This window comes from Notolepis coatsorum, assembly GCF_963971535.1.
Source record: "Notolepis coatsorum genome assembly, chromosome: 5".
Taxonomy (NCBI): Eukaryota; Metazoa; Chordata; class Actinopteri; order Aulopiformes; family Paralepididae; genus Notolepis; species Notolepis coatsorum.
This window is the reverse complement of record NC_140169.1, coordinates 58,384,616-58,409,672: the sequence shown is the minus strand read 5'-3', so window position 1 is coordinate 58,409,672 and position 25,057 is coordinate 58,384,616. Positions and strand designations below refer to the sequence as shown.

General features: G+C 43.6%; 1 protein-coding gene across 1 annotated transcript; it reads left to right on the top strand.

Annotated features, from left to right (window-relative positions):
* The first annotated feature begins 445 nt into the window (after positions 1-445).
* Positions 446-24,803, top strand: LOC311228601 (uncharacterized protein). The gene is made up of 2 exons (XM_084314518.1): positions 446-700; positions 21,886-24,803. The coding sequence occupies exons 1-2, from the start codon at positions 499-501 to the stop codon at positions 22,860-22,862; spliced, it is 1,179 nt and encodes a 392-aa protein (XP_084170644.1). The 5' UTR covers positions 446-498; the 3' UTR covers positions 22,863-24,803.
* The last annotated feature ends 254 nt before the right edge of the window (positions 24,804-25,057 follow it).

Here is a 25,057-nt window from a genome sequence, read left to right as displayed (position 1 = left end):
TCCCTCCCCTCCAGGTAGGATTGTATCCAGCTCACTGATAAACTATCAAAACCAATTGCTTTTAGCTTGTCAATCAGAATGGTGTGATTGACAGTGTCGAAGGCCTTTTGTAGGTCCAGCATGACCCTGATGTAAACAAGACGAAAGTCTTTCTCTGGTCTGCATCCCCTTAACAATTGTATGTATTGAGATGTACTGTACTGTACCCATTCTGCAATCTGTTAATAAACTTTTCAATCAATCAAAACCAGTGTAGAAACAGGCGTCGGCCAATCAGAGAGCGTCTCCGAGAAATGCGGCTAGGTTTCGTAATCACGCGACTGAAGAACGGTCTGTTGTACGTAAGTACGTCGTAATGACGTAATACGCTGCCACGTCCCTGCGTCCTGTCGACGATGGGTTCAGAGGAAGAACGGTCTGTTGTGGTTGTTGTGGGGTTAAAGAGCCGAAGCCTCGTGGATCGACAGTCGTTGAGCTTTTAATTTCACCTTTTTAGAAATGTCCGAAATAGAACAAGTGAAGGCTCTCGTTAAAGAGCGACTAAAGGCAGCCGTTGAGGATATATTTGGAATAATTGAGAATGTCATTAAGGTGTTACACGAGAAGGACTCCCGGTCAAAATGGGAGATTGAGCGTCGAGAAGACCTACTGGAACTGGATATCCTTCTGAAACCCAACAACATAAAGTTACAGAGAGAAGGTTTGTGTGTGTTTTCAATTCGTTTTCTTCTTATGATGGATTTTACACTTGAAGTAAATCCCGCCCGTTTTGTTATATAGCCCTAGAAATGGCTCATATTCTATACGTTGCATCATGTATTACATTATGTTGAATGTTGTTATGGTTATTTATATCACCGCTAGGTGGCGTCGGAGCGACAGCTGTAGTTTGTGTCCTTTCATCAGGTAAAACTGAGGAGGAAGAAAGAACAATCCAGACACATATAAAGCCACAACACATCCTCAGGAAAGGCCAATCGGGGACCATAGTCTATGCATTCAGCCTATTAGAAGGCACATCCCACCATGACAGATGGACATTCTACAATATATTAATGGACAGCAACTACGTCGATTTATATGCAGATTGATTGATTGATTGAAAATTGTATTAACAGATGGGTACAATACAGTACAGCTCAATACACACAATTGTTAACACTTTGAATGCTCAACCCGAGAATATTCGGGTTTACCCCCTGCGGGTTGAATGCCCATCACGAGAATATTCGTTTGTTCTCTCTTTTTTTTTTTATAAGCGATCTGAATTCATATTGCATCAAGCGAGTCTACCTTTGGTGAATCAGCCACCCCAGGCGCTCAGATGTGGAAAAAAGCGCCCCCTATCGTCTCCCAGATGGTAATTCACCATTTTGGATTGGACTCAATGAAAATGAATGAGAAAAAAAAAAACCCGGACTCCACATTTGACTTTTCACCGTAACCGGTGAGAGCCGATCAGTTTCATTCTGGACCCTCAGAACAGCGGGATTATGTCTTTTACAGTATACGCGTGGGATCAATAAAAGGATCGATTTTCGGAATGGCGATCAGGAATTGGAATAATCCATTTGGATACCATCTGATCTATTTTACCAGTCTTAGGATAATCAGACCCGTTTTCACGGAGATATAAGCGTTTCCCATATGTGTCCCTCAGGCTGTTTGACTGTGCGAGCGGTCAGGAACTAGGAGAATCGATTTTCAGCTCGCGGCACGAGCGTGCATGCGTACACATATACTATCGATAATCTAGCGTTTATTTGAAAACTATTCATAAATAGGCCGAAAAATGACAACATTCTAGAATATTCCAGTAAAGGGCGATTATCATCGAATTTCTTATTTTTATCGTGAAAACGAGTGCTTTTCAAAATGCTAGAAAACGGAAATGAACCGATAAAAAAACAATCTGCTTCGACAATGTTGACTGGAAAATGAGTCTTTGATAAGCGACGGGCAGATTAGACACATAGCCATCATTTAAAACATAGATTAGGCGATATTAACGTTAACATTGGAGTGGTGCTGGGCATTCAAGGGGGTAAAAAGGAAAACACGGCCGGCATTCAAAGTGTTAAGGGGATGCAGACCAGAGAGAGACTTGTGTCTTGTTTACATCAGGGTCCCCCATTTTCAATTCATCATAACATACATGACATACAGCTAGACAGTACTGCTACATCTAGACATTTATGACATACCAGATCTACAAATGTACAGTACTGTTTATGATACAAAAATAGTCTAAAAAGAGAGTATATACATTTGAGGGGGAATACACTGTACATTGGAGGTGGTTTGGTGTGGGGGGGGGGGGGGGGGGGGACTGTACATTGCACACATTGAATACCGGTACATAATGACAATAATAATAGTGGGCTAATCGCTAATGGTAGATCTCCTGGGAACACTTATCATAATGTCACTGTTTAGGCCACCCCATAAATATACCCCTGGATAGACAGTAGGTTACCACAATACAAAATATAAATAGATACGTTCAATCATATAAAAGTAGAAAAAATAAGCAAAATTAATTAAACTACAGAAAAGTGAATGTAGAAAAGTACATTGAATCTCACAATTGAAATACATAGACATAGGGGTTATCATCCAAACAGGTCTTCAATGCATGGCCTAGCCCTGGCCTAATATAGAAGAACATTTATCATTAGTGGATACATCTACTAACAATCACACAGGAATCATCTATCCTGGCTGATCCCATTCAAAACAAATATTCACAGCATCATATTAAGTAGCAAGTAACTCATCATGAAGACCTTTGGTCTGGATCATCTGACCACAGAATGTGATGTGCTTTTAAAAAACGGACATGTGAGTTTGGAGAATAATATTGTAGTTCAGCAAGGCACAGTATGTCCTCAGTGAACAAACCTTGATTTAATTTCACTATAATTTTCCATGAAGTCTTCAGCAGTGTTAATTTTAAAATGATGACGAAAGATGTTCGTCAACAAAGGTTTTTTTTCATGACGACAACGAGATGCGACGTCACGTTATTGAAGACCGTGTGGCGCTTACGAGACTAAATACAGTTTATTAAATATCGTTGACCACAACTGAGGACACAAAAATGTAATTTACAAAAACCAGGACGAAATTTCTCTTCATGTATGTTGATATTGTTGACTAAATCAAGACGAGACAAAATAATTATAACTTTTCTTAATGCCATCTTCCCGAGTCAGAGCAGTGTGACGGGGAGCTCTGTATTACTAGCATTAGCTGAAGAGCTATTTGAAAAGCTAGTTTTAGCTTAACGTTACCTTGGCTAAAGTTGGGACTATTCATAATCCAGCTGCAGACCTGCAAGCAAAGTACAGCAAGTTGGCAAAGGAGTATTCCAAGGTAAATAACTTTTTCACCAGTAATGTTACATTGTTTGTATTTCCATAAAATGATGGTAAATGATGATGGCGCCGCTCCGACCGGCTGCCTCTCTGTTCGCTCCGTCGAGACTGTGTTTACTTTTGTTAATATTTATAGTTTTTAGAGTTTTGTGCGTACCAACTGTTGGTGCATTTAATGTATATGACCGTCAGTCACTCATAGACATTGGATTACGGGAAACTTACCAACTGGATTACTCGCTGGATCAGCTTTCCGAACCGCATCAATGGCCTGAAGAAATTCTCCGGAGATTAGGACCAGATCCTTTGTTCCCAGAGCCCAGGAAAAGACGACGAGGAAAGAGGGCTGGGATCCGTAACAGGCTGAGATCCAGACGCCACCGTACACCACTGCCCAGTATATTGCTAGCCAATGTACAATCAATTGACAATAAACTGGATGACATCCGAGCAAGGATTCAATATCAAAGAGACGTTAGGGACTGCAATGTCCTCTGCTTCACCGAAACATGGCTCACACCGGAGGTTCCAGATCACGCAATTCAACCAGCGGATCACTTCTTTATCCATCGCAAGGATCGGTCATCAGAGTCCGGTAAACAACGTGGAGGAGGTATTGCCTTCATGTTTAACAAAAATTGGAGCGATCCAACGAACGTGAAGGAATTATCCAACCACTGCTCCCCAGAACTGGAATATATAACCATCAAGTGTCGTCCTTTCTTCCTCCCGAGGGAGTTAACGGCGATCGTCCTGATCGGAGTGTATATTCCACCGCAAGCCAGCAACAAGGTTGCGCTCTCCAGACTACACGACGAGGTAAATAGAATACAAGTGGCTAACGTTAACGCCGCCATTTTAGTACTGGGAGATTTCAATAGCGCCAATCTGAGAAAGGTATTGCCTGACTTCTATCAGCATGTGACTTGCAACACCAGAGGCGGTAACATCCTAGATCACTGTTACACGCAATTTAAAGGTGGCTACAAGGCTCATTCTGATAGTGGCTTTGGTAAATCAGATCACGCGTCCATTTTTCTTTCACCAAAGTACAAACAGAGAATTAAAAGTACTCCCGTAGTCTCGCGAGAGGTGCAGAAATGGGATCTGACGTCAGAAGAGACGATCCGGTCAGTGTTTCACTACACAGACTGGAATGTGTTCCGCGACACAGATAACATTAATGTCTACACGGAGACAGTGCTGGACTATGTTTGTACTAGGGTGAAAGAAACAATCCCCACTACCAAAATGAAAGTTTACCCAAATCAAAAACCCTGGGTAGACAAATCCGTCCGTGAAGCTCTGAGAGAGCGCACCAAAGCATACAATGACGGCCTAGTGGCAGGCAACATGAATGACCACAAGGTGGCGCGACACAACGTAAGGAGGACAGTGTCAGAGGCCAAACGGCGCTACAGGGATAAAATTGAACTCCAGTTTGAACAAGCTGACTCTAGAGCTATGTGGCAGGGGCTCAAAACGATGACAGACTACAAAGGCGCCTCCCTCAAACTGAACAGTGACATCTCCTTAGCAAACGACCTCAATACCTTCTATGCGAGGTTTGATGCTGGTAATAACAACACCAGCTCACAAGCCTCGGCAATGGGGGGGGGGGGGGGGTCGGCTGCTGATGGAGGCGCAGTGTTCAGGGTAAGAGAGCATGAGGTGAGGCGGACCTTTAAAAAAGTGAATATCAGGAAGGCAGCAGGTCCGGACGGCATCCCCGGCCGCGTCCTAAAAGTCTGTGCCGACCAACTGGCCCCAGTATTCACTGACATATTTAACCTGTCCTTAGAACAGGCTGTCATCCCCACCTGCCTGAAGAAGTCCACTATTATCCCTGTACCCAAAAAATCCAAGCCTGCTTGCCTCAACGACTACCGCCCTGTAGCTCTCACCTCCATAGCCATGAAGTGCTTTGAGAAGCTAGTAAAGGGCTACATCTGCTCCTCCCTCCCCATCAACATGGACCCCCTGCAATTTGCATACCGCCCCAACAGGTCCACGGAGGACGCCATATCCCATGTGCTGCACACAGCAGCATCACACCTGGACAAGAGGCAGGGGAACTATGTGAGAATGCTATTCATCGACTACAGCTCTGCATTCAATACCATAGTCCCCTCCATACTCATAGCCAAGCTCAGGGACCTGGGCTTGGGCTATGACCTCTGCCAGTGGGTCTTGGACTTCCTGACTGGCAGACCCCAGGTGGTGAGAGCAGGCAACTGCACCTCCTCATCCATCACCCTCAACATAGGGGCCCCCCAGGGCTGTGTTCTGAGTCCCCTCCTCTACTCCCTGTACACACACGACTGTGTGGCTCAGCGGAGTAGCAATACAATCGTCAAATTTGCTGACGACACAGTGGTGGTGGGCCTGATCTCTGCCAACGACGAGAGGGCCTACCTGGAAGAGGTCAAGGTCCTGGCGGGATGGTGCCAGGAAAACAGCCTCTCCCTGAACGTCAGCAAAACAAAGGAGATGATTGTGGACTTCAGGAGGTCGGGGGTCAAGGACTACAGCCCCCTCAGCATCGACGGGGCACCGGTTGAGAGAGTCAACAGCTTCAAGTACCTCGGAGCCTACATATCCGAGGACTTGACATGGACCACACACATTAACAGTGTGGTGAAGAAGGCACGACAACGCCTCTACTTCCTCAGGCGCCTAAGGAAGTTCCAAGTCAAGTTCAAGTTCAAGTTCTTTAATAGTTGTCATACAGAAGTACAGAATACTTTCATACAAAATGCTTCTTACTGTTACGCTCCAGAGACTGTGCTAGACAAGATAGTATCAAATAACATAATAACATAATATAGCATGAATTTAGAAGAAGAAAATGAGGTCACAGTGTTCGGTATAGACATATGTACAATGTTCTGAGTTACCATATAATATACAATACACAATACTATGCAGTGTACTAATGTACAGTACTATCTAGTGCAAAGCAGAAATGGGATGAGGTACAATTTTAGGTACAATTTACAGTAAGGTGTACGAGTTGTAGTGCAATCCTTCATCCATAAATATAAAGTGTGGGGAGTGGGTGCTACAGTGTGTTTGTTTAAAGTGGGTGTGTGCTATAAAGTGTGTGGAGTGGGTGCTACAGTGTGTTTGTTTAAAGTGAGTGTGTGCGTGTGGATGTGTGTGCTATGTGTGTTTGGTGGTTGTTGTTGTGTAGTGTTCATTCATTGTTCGTTTAGCAGCCTGATGGCCTGGGGATAGAAGCTACTTCTGAGTCTTTCTGTGCTCGCCTTGAGACTCCTGTATCGCTTGCCTGACGGCAGCAGTTCAAAGAGGCAGTTGTTCGGGTGGCTCGAGTCCTTAATAATTCTCTTAGCCTTCCCCTTGCAACGCTTGTAGTAAATGTTCTGGAGGGTGGGGAGCCCCCCTCCAATTGTGCGTTCGGCTGAACGTGTCACTCTTTGTAGTCTGCTTTGGTCTTTTGCAGTGCTATTCCCAAACCAGGAGGTGATGTTGCCGGTCAAGATGCTCTCTATTGTACATGAGTAGAAGTTCTTAAGGATCTTCTGGCTGACTTGGAACTTCCTTAGGCGCCTGAGGAAGTAGAGGCGTTGTCGTGCCTTCTTCACCACACTATTAATGTGTGTGGTCCATGTCAAGTCCTCGGATATGTGGGCTCCGAGGTACTTGAAGCTGTTGACTCTCTCAACCGGTGCCCCGTCGATGCTGAGGGGGCTGTAGTCCTTGACCCCCGACCTCCTGAAGTCCACAATCATCTCCTTTGTTTTGCTGACGTTCAGGGAGAGGCTGTTTTCCTGGCACCATCCCGCCAGGACCTTGACCTCTTCCAGGTAGGCCCTCTCGTCGTTGGCAGAGATCAGGCCCACCACCACTGTGTCGTCAGCAAATTTGACGATTGTATTGCTACTCCGCTGAGCCACACAGTCGTGTGTGTACAGGGAGTAGAGGAGGGGACTCAGAACACAGCCCTGGGGGGCCCCTATGTTGAGGGTGATGGATGAGGAGGTGCAGTTGCCTGCTCTCACCAAGTCAGCCAGAAGATCCTTAAGAACTTCTACTCATGTACAATAGAGAGCATCTTGACCGGCAACATCACCTCCTGGTTTGGGAATAGCACTGCACAAGACCGAAGCAGACTACAAAGAGTGACACGTTCAGCCGAACGCACAATTGGAGGGGGGCTCCCCACCCTCCAGAACATTTACTACAAGCGTTGCAAGGGCAAGGCTAAGAGAATCATTAAAGACTCCAGTCACCCGAACAACTGCCTCTTTGAACTGCTGCGGTCAGGCAAGCGATACCGGAGTCTCAAGGCGAGCACAGAAAGACTCAGAAGTAGCTTCTATCCCCAGGCCATCAGGCTACTAAACGAACAATGAATGAACACTACACAACAACAACCACCAAACGCACATAGCACACACATCCACACGCACACACTCACTTTAAACAAACGCACTGTAGCACCCACTCCACACACTTTATAGCACACACCCACTTTAAACAAACACACTGTAGCACCCACTCCCCACACTTTATATTTTTTTTTTGTATTTTTTTTTTTTTTATTCTTTTTTAAACAAACATATAAACAAACATGACAACACACGATAAGATATACAAGCATTAATTGTCAGGGCACATCCAATGGGATCACCTTTTGGTTAGTTGTTTTATATAAGATATACCCATAATACCTGTTATCTAAAAAAAAAACCTACATACATATGCTCAGCTCGAACCCCCCCCTCCCGGACCCCACCTTGAGAAGTACCTCCACTATCCCTCGCACCTAACCAGACACTACCATTATAAGCTAGCTTTTATTCTCTCCACCACTTCTAACCACATTGACATTTTGGATTCATTGAGACCCAGAATTCTTGCTGTAGATATTTCATGGTAAATTACATCGAGATATGTAAGAAACCAAACTTTACGGCACATTTTTTCCGGTTGAAACCAGCGTGATGCGATCAGCTTTTTGGCTACTGTGATACCCGATAAAACCAATCTCTTTAGCTGTGGATTCACTGCAAACTCAAAAACATCATTCAACAGCAATACCGAGGGGTGTACAGGTATATTCCAAGATACGAGTTTTGATATTTGTTGGGTCACATCTTTCCAGAATGCCTTAACTGGTGAGCAGTCCCAATACATGTGCATAAATGTCCCTTCGTCCCCATTTGTACATTGGGTGCATTTGGAATCTTGTTTGAGCCCCATTCGGCACAGTCTTATAGGAGTCAAGTATGTCCTGTGAATATAGTTAAGATTGATTTGTTGATGATCCGGGTTCCTTGATGTAAGTCGGACATTTGCCCAGGCTCCTTGCCAATCAAAGTCATTTTCCAGGTCTGGTATATCCCTCCTCCAGACAGAGTCAAGTTGGAGGGTTTCATACGAGGACGTTAGTAATTGATGATAAAATTCTGAAACAAAACCTCTCGATGTATCTCTTGAGTAGAAGAATTTGTGGTATCTGTGGTGTTCAATTGGTCTGTCTAATGGAACACCGTGAGACTTCAAACATAGCTCTAACTGTTTGTGAAAAAGCCATGTGGACTTGGTGAGATTAAATTTTTTGCGTATTTCTTTATCACTACAAAAACCCTGTTTGTTAAAAATATCCCCTAATGAGTGTATGCCTTGCTCTTCCCATATAGGGAATCTTATAGGTCGTTTTCCAATTAAGAGAGCATTGTTATTGAATAAGGGAGTATGATTGTGCCATTCTTGTGGGTTAGGATTTTTTTTTTTTGTGATTCACGCCATATCCGGATCGCATGAGTAATTATGGGGCCAAATTTTCGTTCACAGTGCTTGATTGGTAGTTTAGTGTATGCTATGTCCTTCAGTCTATGTGGGGCTACTATGTTTTCTTCTATTTTTCTCCAAGATGCTAATGCTTGGGAGTCAAACCATGTTGTCAATGGACTTAATGAGTACGCCTTAAAATATAGGAAAAAATCTGGAAATGCCATGCCACCATCTGCTTTATTTCTCTGTGCGGTGGATCTTTTTATACGTGGTGGTTTGTTATTCCAAATAAATTTGTATGTGGAGGAGTGTAATCTTTTCCAGTAACCCTCTGGAGGGGGTAACGGTAGCATTGAACAGAAGAAGTTGATTTTAGGTAGTACATCCATCTTAACTATTGATATCCGTGCTTGTACTGTGTTCTTAAGTTTTGCCCATCTATCGGGGGCAGCTAGGTGGTGTAGTGGGCAAGGCACTCGCCACCAGTGTGGAGACGCTAGGATTCGCGTGTTCGAATCCAGCTCTCCACATTGTTTTCAGTTTAGCTGGTCGTCCGCAGTAATACACATTGGCCGTATTACGGGGAGGGAAAACTGAAGGGTGGGGATCGAACGTTGTGAACAAGCGACTCCTACAAGTCGGTTGGTGCGCCTGCGCAGTAGAATCAGGAAGTGTCGGGGGCAGCGTGAGCCTCCCACGCGTTACTCCTCGACACTGAGAGATCGAGTTGCGCAGGTGAAAAGATGCGACTGCTGTTACCTCAAGTACCGGAGGGGACTTGTGCTATGTATGACTTAGTCCACATTGCAGCCGGCTTGTGGGAGGCAAGAAACAGCGTTCGTGACAGGGGAGGGTTGAATTGGATGATACGAAATTGGGATGGGAGAAAATATAGAAAAATGGGAGAAAAAGTGGATCAAAAAAAAAAAGTTTTGCCCATCTATCAAGGTCGTCTTTGATTTTGTTTTGGATTTTTGTGTAGTTGTGCTTCACCGTTTGTCTTATGGTAGGGAATATTTCCACTCCCAAGCATCTGAAATGTTTTACCATCGGTATCTGTCCTGGGAGGGTTGTATCTTTTTTTGCAGGGGTGTTAAGTGGAAGGAAAGCCGACTTCGGCCAATTTATCTTAAATCCCGATAAATCACCAAAGTCCTCAATCAACTTGAGCAGATGAGGCAATGTGGTGTTGGGGTTTTTCATGAACAATATTACATCGTCCGCATATAAACAAATTTTTTGTTGTGTGCCCTTGATTACGATCTATGGATTGGGATTGTCTTATATATTGTGCTAACGGCTCTAATGATAGATTGAACAGACCGGGACTAAGAGGACAACCCTGTCTGGCAGAGCGTGATACCGGAAATATTTCAGAGATGATTGTGCCTGTTATAATCATGGCCGATGGGTCTTTGTATAATACTTTAATCATATCGATGAATCCTTTTCCTAACCCCATCCTTTCTAGCACTGCCCACAGATACGACCATTCCAGCCTGTCAAAGGCCTTCATAGCATCCAGGGACAGCATCGCCTTAGGTATGGTGTCCTCTTTGTCGGCATCAAGTACGTGCAGTATACGTCTTATGTTCTCAGTGATCAGGCGGCCTCCTATGAAGCCAGTTTGGTCCGGGTGAACTAAAGACGTCATATGCTTTTGTAATCTGATGGCTAATACCTTAGAGTACAGTTTGATATCTGTTCCGAGGAGGCTTACAGGTCTATAACTACCGCACTCGTTGGGGTCTTTGTCTTTTTTAAGGAGGACTGTTATGAGTGCAATATTGTCGGTTTTATGGAAGTTCCCCTCCTTGACTGAGTATAAGATCATATTTAGTAATAAGGGGCCAATTATGTCCCAACAAGAAAGGTACATTTCTGATGGGAAACCGTCTCTTCCTGGAGCCTTACCACTTTTCATTGCGGTTATGGCCATCTTGAGTTCCTCTAGTGTGATCGGTATTTCTAACTGTTTAGCGTCATCCTCTGAAAGTTTAGGGAGAATAATTTGATTAAGAAATGTGTCCATTTTGTTTTGATCGAAGGTCATTTCTGATTTATATAAATCGGAGTAGAATACTTTGAATGTATCGTTTATTTTTACAGGATCTGTTACAAGTACTTGTTGTGCTCTAATGGTAGTTATATCTGCAAATGTTGCATTAATTCTTAATCGCATGGCTAATAGGTGGCTGGGTTTGGAACCATGGGAGTACTGCTGTTGTCTTGTGCTGCGTATTTGTATTTCCGATTGTTGTCTGTATATGTCATTGATCTCTATTTTTAGTACGTTAACTTGATTTTCTAGTCGAGTTGAGTTGTTGTATTTCAGAGAATTAAATAACGTTGAGTAAAGCGTTTCCAGCTCATCCAGTTTTGTGTTTTGATTCTTGCGCATTTTGGAGGAAAAGCTATCCGTGAAGTCTTTGATCATTCCCTTTACCGACATCCATATTATTCTGGGGTCTTGCACCGAGTTTGCATTCTCCCGTTGGAATACTATAAGAGCTTCTTTGAGTTGTGTAATGAATTCCTTGTTGTTAAGCAGCAACGAGTTAAATCGCCATCTTGGGGCTCGGGAGGATAGTATACCAAATGTACCTTTAAGGAGTAAATAACAGTGATCTGATAGTGCGTTGGGTATCATTTCCACTTCATAATTATCAAATAGTCTCTGTGATGCAAAGACATAATCTATTCTGGATAGTGTCTTATGTCTCGCAGATCGACAAGAGTACTTTCGGGTCGTGGGATTAAGTAACCGCCATAAGTCCTTTACACCTGTAATCTTTGACCAATCCTTTAATGCCTTTGATGAATTCTTTTGTTCGCTGGAAAAGGCGAGGTAAGATTTGTCTATCCTTGGGTTCCAGATGGCATTAAAATCCGCTCCTATTATAAATGAGTAATCGGGAATGTCTAACATTGCATTGGTTAGTGTAGTGAAGAAATCTTCTTCGTACAAATTTGGGGCGTATACCGCTATCAACGCTATTTTCCTGTTCTTATGTTCAATCTTAGCTATATTTATCCGACCTTCTACATCAGACCATACTCCCTTTAGTACAATATTCAACTTACGTTTAACGACTATTGCTACACCCCGAGTTCTCGTACCAATAGAGGAGTGACTGATATTATGGTATATGTTGTCCGCTAATTTACCTATGTCTTTCCCTAGAATGTGTGTTTCGCTTAGCAGAGCAATGTCCACATGTTCTTTTTTCATCAGTGTGAGCACGCTTTTGCGTTTAAGTTGGTTATTTATTCCCCCGGTGTTCCATATCATTATATTCAAACTAGCCATAGTCTATACATGTTGCATTGTAATTTTTGGTAATGCTTCTAGAGTGCGAGGCAATACTAGATATACATCCCACTAGTGAGGTCCCGTTGAGAGCCGAGCTTAAAAACATACATATATACAAATAAAAACCCTTCCCTCCCACCGAGAGTCGTACAGGATTGTGTTCCATGAACACAACCTTTGCGTATGACTCTCTCCCTTGCACCACCGGATATCCCAGAATGATCCAATTATCCTTAACATTCCTATGTATACCATAGGATCTAACACTCTAAATTCTACCATAAGTAGAATGTCGACTGTGGCTTGGCCACTTACCCGTAAAAAATAAATAAATAAAAATTTTAAATGAGATAAACTAAAAATAAAGACCAAAAATAAGCTTCAATTGTCATGCCTTAATCACTTACATTTTATATGAACTTGTAATTTATAGTAATTTATAGTAACCCATGAATAATATGAAGGTATTGAACTGAAGAGAGAGCCTCAATAAATCAGAGAGAGCGGATGAAAAAGAAAAAAAAAACAAGTAAAAGGAAGAGAACATTAACTTAGATCTTAAAAGAGCATTGCTATGCTTAAACATCTAAAGTATTAATTGGAGAAGTAGTGAAATTATTTCCCATTAATAAAAAAACAATTTTTAAATACGTATATGCAGCATTTCCCCCGACCGGGGTGGGCGATGATCGTTGTGTAGAGTGATCTTTCAGCCGGCCGGCTATGATGGCTCTGTGGTTTTGCATCTAGATAGCTGTTGATTATTCCCCCGAGGGGCTTCTGGTAGAATGAATGACCACGTATTGCTGATATTCCAGAATGCTCCATATATCAAAGAATGCTTCGATGTTCTAGATTATTCCAATATGTCATTTTTACATTGTCTGAATGTTCCAGTATGTTCTGGAGTGTTCCAATCTTAAATCCAATATGTCCGCAATAATATACACGTCGGGGAAAGCATTCAAAAACTCTGAGCACGTAGGTCTCTCTGTCCCAAATCCTCGATTATTAAAGGTTGTACTATATGGTGACCTTGCATAACTGAGATTTAAAAGGCCATTTATACACTATTCTGCTCCTGTTCAGACAGGAATTTGGCTGCCTCTTCAGGCGATTTGAGGAGAACTTTTGCTCCTTGTTTGTCGACGACGCGAAGTATTGCAGGGTATATTAGTAGGGGTCTGTATTTCCCCAGGTATAGTTGAGACATCACCGTCTTGAACTTGGCACGCAGTTCCACTACCTCACGACAATAATCTTCAAAGCAGTGTATTGGTACCTCCATGTGTTTCAGATTGCCTTTCATCCTGCGAATTTCACGCATAATCATTTCTTTTATTCTGACTTGGCGCAGTACAACTAATATCACTCTGGGCTTAGCGTTGTTGTCACTGGAGCGGGGTCCCAATCTGAAGCACTCATCCACCTCCGGTATTTTAGGAAGGATTCCTGTTCCCAAGATTTTCTGTAATTCTGTGGCAAACTCTTCAGGGTTTTCACATCTCACTGATTCGTCCAGACCGACAATGCGAATATTCAGCCTGCGTTTTTGATATTCCATCTCGAATATTTTGGCTTTCTGTTCTTTATTGATTCGCGTGAGCTCCACCGTTATTTCGCTGAGCTCCGTCTTGATTTCATTGTAGTTCCCCTTCATCTCAGCAGTTAGGTTAACTGTGTTAGCCTCTACTTCCTTGTAGATGTGAGTGAATTTGATTTCGTGGGCTTCCACTACTTTCTCCAGAGCCTCGGTGCGTTTATTCTGTGCGTCGGCGTCCGCTCTCAGCGCATCAATTTTGCCTTCATTGTCTTCCCCATTTCCTCCATTTTCCGGATGATATGTTCGGTATCTGCGGAGGTCTTTGATGGGGTTGAACTTGAAGCGGCCTCTGTCAAGTCAATACTTTCTGCTGTCCGCTGTACGTATCCTGGGTCCCGCGGCGGGACCTCTTCGACTGGTTTTGGGTCTTTCTTTGGGTCTTTCCTTGGTGGCATCTCGATTCTTTTGGTCAATATAGTTAGTTGATAGTCTCAGTTGATATATGCGTCAATTTTTAAACGCATTAATGGTATATAAATATGATTTTAAAACGAAAAAAAAATAACGGGTGAGCAGCTGTGTCACATGCGACCTACTCCATTCTAAAGCTAAACCGGAATCCCACACTTTATATTTATGGATGAAGGATTGCACTACAACTCGTACACCTTACTGTAAATTGTACCTAAAATTGTACCTCATCCCATTTCTGCTTTGCACTAGATAGTACTGTACATTAGCACACTGCATAGTATTGTGTATTGTATATTATATGGTAACTCAGAACATTGTACATATGTCTATACCGAACACTGTGACCTCATTTTCTTCTTCTAAATTCATGCTATATTATGTTATTATGTTATTTGATACTATCTTGTCTAGCACAGTCTCTGGAGCGTAACAGTAAGAAGCATTTTGTATGAAAGTATTCTGTACTTCTGTATGACAACTATTAAAGAACTTGAACTCCATCTAGCTCGCGTTAACTAGTGGCTAACCTAGCTCACGCTAATGTGGCTAACTGATCGACCTCTCGCACACAATTAATGACATGTTGCGGACAGCCATACCGGTGACAATGTTTAGCTTTGAGTGCCAAATGATAAGAGTCTGAGGCGGAGTCTCAAAAGAGAATGTTGAATATTTATTGTGCATTAAAAATCACAACAGAGCCTCTAACCTAAACGGAGCCTTCTGGAAGCAAGTGCAACAACGTATAATGTCCGTGTGGAACCAATGTGCCAACAACCTTTCCGTGGGTGAAGCATAGTTGTCATTTAATGATACAAATACTAATCTATACAATCACCTGTTGTTGAATAAATACCATTACTTTCTAGTTATTACTAAAAAACAGTATATATAAAACAGTAGCTGTAAAAAAGAAAAGATTTTTTTTTTATAATTTATTATAAAAATAAGAAATATATATATATATTTTTTAGTACATTAACCCATTCTCTGCCACCACTTTGATCATCCTAAACCATCCTCTGCCAGCGCTATTTGTCTATGGAGATGTTCACCTTCTTTGCAGGGCTATAACTTTTTAAATTGTATTGCTAAATTGACATTACTATGGCCCATTCAACATCAATTATCTATCGTTCAGGATGTAGGAACGTTTTACTTTTTCATTCACACATTCATACTAAAATACCATCTAGAGCAGTGGTTCCCAAAGTCGGGGTCGCGACCCAAAGGTGGGCCGCAAGCAACCACGGGTGGGCCGCGAGATGATTTAATTTTTTTTTTTTTTTTATCAGGCCACTGAACTTAGAAGCAGGCCAGGACAGTGTTTCTAGTTGTATTCTAAAATTCTATTCTATTGTATTCTAAAATGTGACTATATGGTTTTATATTAACTTAATAAATAAACAAAAACGAAAAATCTACTTATTTCAACGAACATTTCAAACTAAATAACAGATTATGCACATAAAACGCTGAAAACAACCGAAGCAACAATAGTATTTTAATGAGGCTATTATTATTATCATTATTATTTTTCAACAAGTTAGCCCTCTCATAAATAGCACATATAAATGAATAACTAACTTGAACTAACTTAATAGGATTGAAGTGATATTTGGCTTAAAAAATCGGCCACATGGCAAAAAAAAGAAAGAAAAAAAAGCCTGACGATGTCCATTGGGCCGCGGCTCTCTGACGCCTTATTTTCTGGGTCGTGGAACCCCTGGTCTAGAGTATAAATATGTTTTTATCGTTTTCTGCAGTATTTCATAGAACGTGAGATATAGGCATAAATGCATATATTAGATTATCAAATGCAGTTTGATACCGATCCATGCTATATAAAAAATTTCAACTGTACATGGTCCTAAACGTCATGACTCATGACTGATCATCTGCGGGTGAACGGAGGGGGGGGGGGTCGTTTATAATTCAATGACCGACGTTAAATGATTTATGTAGTATGGGTGATATATTGATCAGAGCAGTTTGTATCGAAAATGATAAAGAAAAACGCTGAAACTCACGTCAGTCTCCTCGTAGCGTTGGGCGATGAGAGTGGAGCAAACAGATCCCAATTATGTGATGTTGATCGAGGCGATCCAGTTCCGGTTTGTATAATACTAATATACGCCCAAATCATGTCGTTTATTGAGTTATGGCAACGATCCATTGTCCACGGTGTGTGGATTGAGTCCCGGGACGATAAACGAGTGGCCGGACGGAATAGGGAGACATACCGGGGTCACAATTATCGACTTCCGGTTGCAACTCGCTGATCGGCCACCAGGTGGCAGTATTGAAGCGTTGCAGAGTTGTGCGGAGTCCTACAGCATCAGCCACGACTCCGTGGGTGAAATATGAATACCATGACGAACATATGAAATATTGATCTCAAACACGCCTTACGGCGTTATTGGCAGACAACGCATGGCGGAGAAAGCCGCCTTAACACGTGATTGGCGGAGAATGGGTTAACTAAAAATAGACAAATGTCATCCGTTTTTGTCGACAAAATCTAGACTAAAACAAAAAAGACAAAATTGAGACAAAAACTGACTAAGACTAAAATGCTCAGACATTTAGTTGACTAAAACTAACTAAACGAAAAATAAATGAAGATGACTAAATATGATAAACGAAAAAGGAGCGGGCGGCTACGTGGCGTAGTGGGCAAGGCGCTCTCCACGAATGCGGAGACGCTGGGCTCGCCTGTTCGAGCCCAGCGCTCCACATTGCTTTCAGTTTAGCTGGTCGTTCATACTAATACACATTGGCCGTAATAGGGGGTGGGAAACTGATGGGTGGGGATCGGGCGTTGTGGACAGCGACTCCTACAGGTCGGTTGGTGCGCCTGCGCAGTAGAATCAGGAAGTGTCGGGGGCAGCGTGAGCCTCCCACGCGTTACTCCTCGCCACTGAGAGATCGAGCTGCGCAGGTGAAAAGATGCGACTGCTGTTACCTCAAGTACTGGAGGGGACTTGTGCTATGTATGACTTAGTCCACATTGCAGCCGGCTTGTGGGAGGCAAGAAACAGCGTTCGTGACAGGGGAGGGTTGAATTGGATGATACGAAAATTGGGATCGGAGAAAATATATAGAAAATGGGAGAAAAAGTGGATAAAAAAAAAAGAAAACGAAAAAGGAGCACTGTGACTTGACACATGACTAAGACTAAAACTAAAATGAAAATAGCTGCCAAAATTAACACTGGTCTTCAGTAATGTCATGTATGTCCCTATGTCATAAATTGAAAATGGGGGACCCTGATGTAAACAAGACAAACTTCTTTCTCTGGTCTGCATCCCCTTAACAATTGTCTGTATTGAGCCATACTGTATTGTACCCATTCTGCAATCTGTTAAATAAAGTTTTCATTCATTCATTCATTCATTCATTCATTCATTCATTCATTCATTCATTCAGAGTGACAGACCCCCTTCAGAGGTGTGGGTGGGAGCTGGTGGCAGAGGACCAGTCCAGCTACAGTACTGTCTGTTTGGCTGCAGCTACACTGGTCCGTCCGTCGATGAACAGATAGAAAAGCGACGGATGGTATTACTGTCCGTTGGTTTATTTGTAAAATTAGAACCTAACGTAAAATCTGTCAACTCTTCATTGAAAATGTATTAAAAACATAACATTAAAGATCAAAGTAAACTCTCAAAAAAGATTGAGCCTAATTTTGTCTCGTGTCACCAGTTATACCGGTGTTGTCATGAGTTTATTAGTCATGGGAAATTCCACATCACCGTGGCAACCCTACTGTTGCTATCATACATAGTTATATGAGTTAAATGCAGAAGTATGTATATAGAAGGATTATATGCAGGTATATTCAGACAGATATTGATATATATGCGGTAAATATAAATGTGTATATATACATTTACATTTAGTCATTTAGCTGACGCTTTTATCCAAAGCGACTTACAAGTTCTGTACGACAAGTCAGCAGGAAGGGCACAACTCTATCAGCTGAGTAACAATGTTCATCAAAGTGTTGAGTGCTACAGTGTAGGTTTAATAGTTTATTAGGACAAGTGCATGACAGTAAGGTTAGTTATGGTTAGATTTTTTTATTTATTTATTTTTAAAATTCAGATAATGGTTGAAGAAGTGCGTCTTTAGTCGACTGCGAAAGATTGGACGGGTTTCGGCTGTCCTAACTGGGGTGGGTAGTTCATTCCACCATTGTGGGGCAAGGACTGAGAATAGGCGACTTCTCTTTGATGACCCTCCCGGCCGCTGCGTTCTGATTTTCTGAATGAGTTGAAGATGCTTAGGTCGCTTTCACACAGGGGCTGTTTGGTCCGGATTATCGGACCAGAATTCGATAGTCCGGTTTTTCGGGTTTGTGTGAATGCGGTCGAACTCGGTCCGCCGGACCAAACAGGCGCACTCTGGTCCGCCTGAAAACGTAGGTCTCGGTTCGCTTCATCGGACCAAACACGAACCAAATATAGGAAGTGCTTATTATTACCACTGCTCGCAGCATTCAATGCAAAACAAGCACACTGCATCTATCTCTCTATCTATCTATCTATCTATCTATCTATATATCTATATATCTAACTGTGCATCTTGGGAAGAAGGAAGAAAACACGCGGCTTATTATATTGTTATTATTATATATATATAACAACGTGGTGTACAAGTTGTTTAGCGAGAGGATGGTGGTAATCGGCTTCAATAGAACAACTCGCCTCCGCTGATCTGGAGTCAGACAGAGCTCGCAGTCCACACACAGACACACACACACACGCGCACACACGGGCTCGCAGCCACACACACATTTCCACTGTCCAATAGACCAGGGGTTCCCAAACTTTTCAGGCCGGGACCCAGAAAATAAGGCGTCAGAAAGCCGCGGCCCAATGCACATCGTCAGGCTTTTTTTTTTTTTTTTTTTTTGCCAGGTGGCCGTTTTTTTTTTTACTTTATTTTTTAGCGTTTATCGCTTTCCTGGTCAAGCATGACCGACAGTTGCAGGGTGAAACGGGAGAGAGAGCAGGGGGAGACATCCGGCAAATGACGGCGGGTCCGGGAATCGAACTCGGAGTCAACCAGATCCGTGACGGAGTCCCACGCGAGCGCGGTAACATGGTGTGCTACTGGTGTGCCCCTAAATCTGTTATTTAGTTTGATATGTTCGTTGAAATAAGTAGATTTTCCGTTTTTGTTTATTTATTAAGTTAATATAAAACCATATAGTCAGTCACATTTTAGAATACAATAGAATAGAATTTTAGAATACAACTAGAAACACTGTCCTGGCCTGCTCGTGGCCCACCTTTGGGTCGCGCCCCCGACTTTGGGAACCACTGCAATAGACGAGCGCCCTTTTCGACCGCGTGACATTGTTCAGATAGTTTGGTGCGCCTGACAGATTGCTATGTGAACGCAGGCGAACCAAATGAAGAATGCAACAATGTTGCAACTTCACCACCAGAACCGCACCGAGTCCACCAAAACTATATGTGAAAGCGACCTTAGTGGCAGTGGCCGGGAGGCCAGCAAGCAGTGCGTTGCAGTATTCGAGGCGGGAGATGACTGTTGATTGGACGAGGAGTTGGGTGGCTTCTTTTGTCAGGAAGTGGCGGATCCTTCTGACGTTGCTCAGGAGGAATCTGCAGGTTCTGGTTGTCGCTGCGATGTGAGCAGAGAAGTTCAGCTGGTCGTCGAGGACAACACCAAGGTTCTTGGCGGTCGGGGACGCGGTCACAGCTGCATTCTCGACTGTGATGGAAAGGTCGGTCAGGGGGGAGGATTTGGCCGGCAGGTGGAGCAATTCTGTTTTGCTTAGGTTCAGTTTGAGGTGGTTGGACGTCATCCAGGCGGAGATGTCGGACAGACGGGCCGAGATCCGCTCAGAGACGTGGATATCTGAGGGAGGGAAGGAGAGGAAGAGTTGAGTATCGTCGGCATAACAATGATAGGAGAAGCCATGAGACGTGATAATATATATACGGTATATACAGCACTATTGTGTACATGCTATCATACATAAGTTATATGGGTAGACTATAGTATGAGGTAGGACTAGGTGGTTATGATTACAGTGTAGGGCAGTTGTAGACAGTGAAAGCAGTATTAGGTAGGTATAAATTGATTATAGGCAACAGAGTTCAAAGTTTGTACAGTATGACAGAGACTAGGGTGTAGGCAATGGAGTTCAGAGTCAATATGGTATTGGGGAGCGGCTGCCAACGTGGTACAGAGTTCAGGGAGATGACACCTTGACCTGGAGCGGAGGTTTCTGTAGCGCCTCCTGGAGGGGAGGAGGGAAAACAGTCCACCCTCTGCAGTGCTTTCCGGTCAGAGGCAGTGCAGTTGCCGTACCAGACTGTGATGCAATGAGTATGCTTTCTATGGTGCACCGGTAAAGGTTCACCAGAATCTGAGGAGACTTTCCTTAGTCTCATCTGGAAGAAGAGGCACTGGTGAGCCTTCTTGACCAGCGACGAGGTGTCGAGAGGTTCAGTTCAGTTCCGTTCAGTTATTTTTCATTTCGGGCTTTGGACACACGGCCATTCCATAAATCGCCAATGTTTTACCAGCTGCTATTGCAGCATTGTCCAATTGTCTGAAAAGGGCTAGGGAGAAGCACTAGGCTTGTCGGGCCCTACCCCTGAACACTTACGTTTCGTTATTTTTTTCTTTTTCATTTACATGCATACATAGTACATACATATAGTACACATTACAGTACACACATATAGTACACATTACAATATAGTATACCTGCAGTATATAATAGTATACTATATAGTACATAATGGGGCCTAAAAAAAATAATGGTTTGTTTCCGGTTGTCAACCGACCCTGCCGATTTTGAATACAGTTTCATAGAAATCTTAGTCAAACCCTTAGTATTATGGATATTAAACATGCTGGCAGAGTACATGCATCCATGTTGTTGTGAACATTTTAATTAAATAAAGAAATTCCCTATCCATAGTCGCCGTGGGAAAGAATAAAATAAAAAAATAAAATAAAATAAATTCCCTACCCCATGGCCTTAACTGACAACCAACAGGAAACAAACAATATTTTTTGTTATGCCTAGTGTATACAACACATATATAATGTGATATGAGATATATAGTACATGAATCTGATATATACAATATAATATAGTACCATAATATAATAGTACATACTGCAAATATAGTTCAATATAATATACAAATGAATTATAATATGATTATATAATGTAATATGATATAACGTACAATACAGTATACAGTCCTCGGAGATGTGGGCCCCCAGGACTCTGAAGCTGGAGACACGCTCGACCTCCGTCCTGTTGATATGGGGGGGGGGGGGGGGGGCGTGTCAAAATAAAAGTGTGGAAGGTCGTACTTGAAAGCCATCTCACGGTATATCTGCTCTCTGTTCTTCCCTCCCTCCAGACCCCTCGCAGCTCTCGGCCTGTAAGGAGGAGGTTCCCCCCGAGCGGCAGGAGAGGAGCCCCAGTCCGGAGCGGCGGCAGGAGAGGAGGAGCCCCAGTCCGGACCAAGAGGAGGAGGAGGAGGACCCCGAGCCCCTGCAGATCAAAGAGGAGCAGGAGGAGGAGACCTGGGGGGGCGCCCAGGAGGGAGAGCAGCAGCTCCGGTGGCTGCAGGAGGCCGACGCCCACGACTCCATGTTCACCGTGACCTGCGTGAGACGCCTCCACCACGGCCCACAACACCGGTCCTCCCCGCGTCTCAGCAGCCAGACCGCAGGACGCAGAGAGGGAGGAGAGGAGCCGCGTCTCGGAGAGGAGGGAGAGCCTCTGCCCGGCACCTCCTCCTCCTCCGCCGGATACATGGAGACGGAGACGGAGGCCGACGGAGAGGACGGTTATGGAGTGTCGGAGCCGACGACCGGCGACTGGCAGCCCCCCCTCTCTCTCTCTTCGGACCACGTTGTGATGAGCGAAGACGCGGACAGGGCGGAGGGCGGCGGCGGCGGGGGACGACCTCGGTCGGGTTTCCCCACGGAGTCGTTCCGTATGCACGCCGTGCGCGCCGCCGCGGCGGGAGTCCACCACGCGGGCTCGAAATCGTACAGTTGCGGTATTTGTAAGAAGAATTTCCGGTTTAAATCGGGCCTCACCGTCCACATGAAGATCCACGCGCCGTACAGGCCGTACAGTTGCACGGTTTGCGGGAAGGAGATGATTAGATTCTCTGACTTCCAGAGGCACATGAAGACGCACACCGGGGAGAGGCCGTACAGCTGCAGTGTTTGCGGGAAAGGGTTTATTCGACGCGACCGGGTACAGGACCACATGAAGACGCACACCGGAGAGAGACCGTACGGCTGCAGCGTTTGCGGGAAAGGGTTCATTCAGTCCTCGGACTTAAAGAGACACATGAAGACTCATGCCGGAGAGAGACAATAGAGCTGTAGATGTCTGTTAAAGGAACACGGCAGCATTATGGCGTGTATGCACTCGCCATCTTCTCCAGAGTCGGACAAGAAGATGCACCAACCAATGTCCCCCTCCGTGCGTTCAGTAGAGAACTCTCCGGCTGCAGGCTAGCCTAGCTTAGCACACAAATCAATGGAAGCGGATACGGACCAGCTAGCCTAGCTGTTGGCCCAAAAACGCCTCTCCCAGAGTTTTAAGCTAGGCTAGCCGGTCCGTATCCGCTTCCATTCATTTACTGAACGCACCGAGAGGACATTGGTATCGTGTCTTCTCGTCTGCCTCTGGAGAAGACTGTAGGCACATTTCCCATAATGTCGGCGTGTACCTTTTTTTAGGAAGACTAGTCCAATGAAGACGATCTGAAGTTACAAACGACGGGTCGTTTAGAAGAGAAACTGTAGTGAGCAGCTGCGTCTGTTTTGAAGGATGCGTTAAATATTTACATCAGGTAAATCCCAAGAAAACGCGCGATTGAGGGACCATACGAGGAGCGTTACACGGCTACACTGTATGTGGTGCAGGATTCATTGCTGAAGAACCATTGGAGGTTCACCTAAGATGTCACACGGGAGGATAGTGGCGTCCATTTTCTTTAGAAAAAAACGTCGACAGGCTGAGTGGACTTGCTCTTTGATGCGTAACGGACCGGTCATCCTGCACAGTGTTCTCCTCGATACTGTACAATCTCGAGGTACTTGTACTTGAGTATTTTCATTCTAGGGAACTTTCTACTTTCACTTCCACTACATTAAATTTGAAAGGAAATATTGTACTTTTTACTCCACTACTGTATGTATCTGAACTCATCCCTTAGTATTTCCTTTGAAGTCGCGGTCGACCGCTATGGGTTTCTTTTAGCGTAGCAGGGGGGCCGATTTTTTATTTGTTTTTGCATCTGATCAAAAATACAACAATTTAATAAGAAATGTGACACAAAAATGTCTTCTTTGCTTTATTAGAGCTGCACTCTGCAATCCGCTTATTATTTTAAATCAACAAATGTATCAAACTAAATAAATTGAATGAAAAAAAGATTTAATCAGAAGGTTCCTGGTTCGATTCCGGCTCCTCATCCAGGAATGACACAACGATGTGGATTAACATCCAGTAATAATGACACAATAACTGTTTCATATGTGGATTATCATCCAGGAATTACACAATGTGTAGTTGCATCACAGCTACATGTCCTCATCTTTCCCTTGTTGTGTCTTTGTGACTTTTTATTTTATTTTATTTTATTTTATTTATATTATTAAATAATACCTCCACAGAGCTTTAAGGCCTCGTCCAGACGAAGACGGAACCGATCTTTTTCGTTTTCATTTAGTTTTCATTTACGAAAAGTTTTCCGTAAACATGAAATCGTCTCAAGAAATATGTGCGTCCAAACGAAACCACTGAAAAACGCTGTATGGCTGCCACAAATGTACAAAATAAACGTCTTTCCTGTTTTAGACATTGCTCTTTTATTTTGAAACCCCCCGACCGGAAGTGTTATTGTTGTTTTCGCTAGCGGAACAACTTGTGTCGTACGGTTCTGTGCTAGTTTCCAAAGGAGAGGATGGGCAAATGCAGCTACAGGCAATCGATGATGGAAGAGCTGCTGATTTTAATCGGCAGGAGAGAGAGAGAGCGCGTCAAAGCCGTATATAATATGGTGCGGTCATTAGGCACGACAGCGCAGCTTGAAATACCTGTTGTATTAAATATATTGATTGATGTTTAATTGTCCCTGTGTCCAGTCCTTTCGACTAGCCCCACTCGTTCATTGTAAACAATGATGCATGTAATTGTATTAACGTTACTGTGTGTTGTAGCTATGTTAATGCTCATGCGGGTTAAGGGAGAGGTGGGCTATCAATCACGTCATCGGTTCAGGAAAGATGCGCACTGGCTTGTAAAGAGGGTGGCTGCAGCCTACCTCCGCTCAATGGTCTCTAACTACACACCCTCAAGACCCCTACGCTCTGCATCTTCTGGCCGCCTCAGACCTACTCCTATCCGAGCTCCCGGAGGGTCATCAAAGAGAAGCCGCCTATTCTCAGTCCTTGCCCCACAATGGTAGAAGGAACTACCCACCCCAGTTAGGACAGCCGGAACCCGTCCAATCTTCCGCCGTCGACTTAAGACGCACTTCTTCAACCATTATCTGAAATAATAAT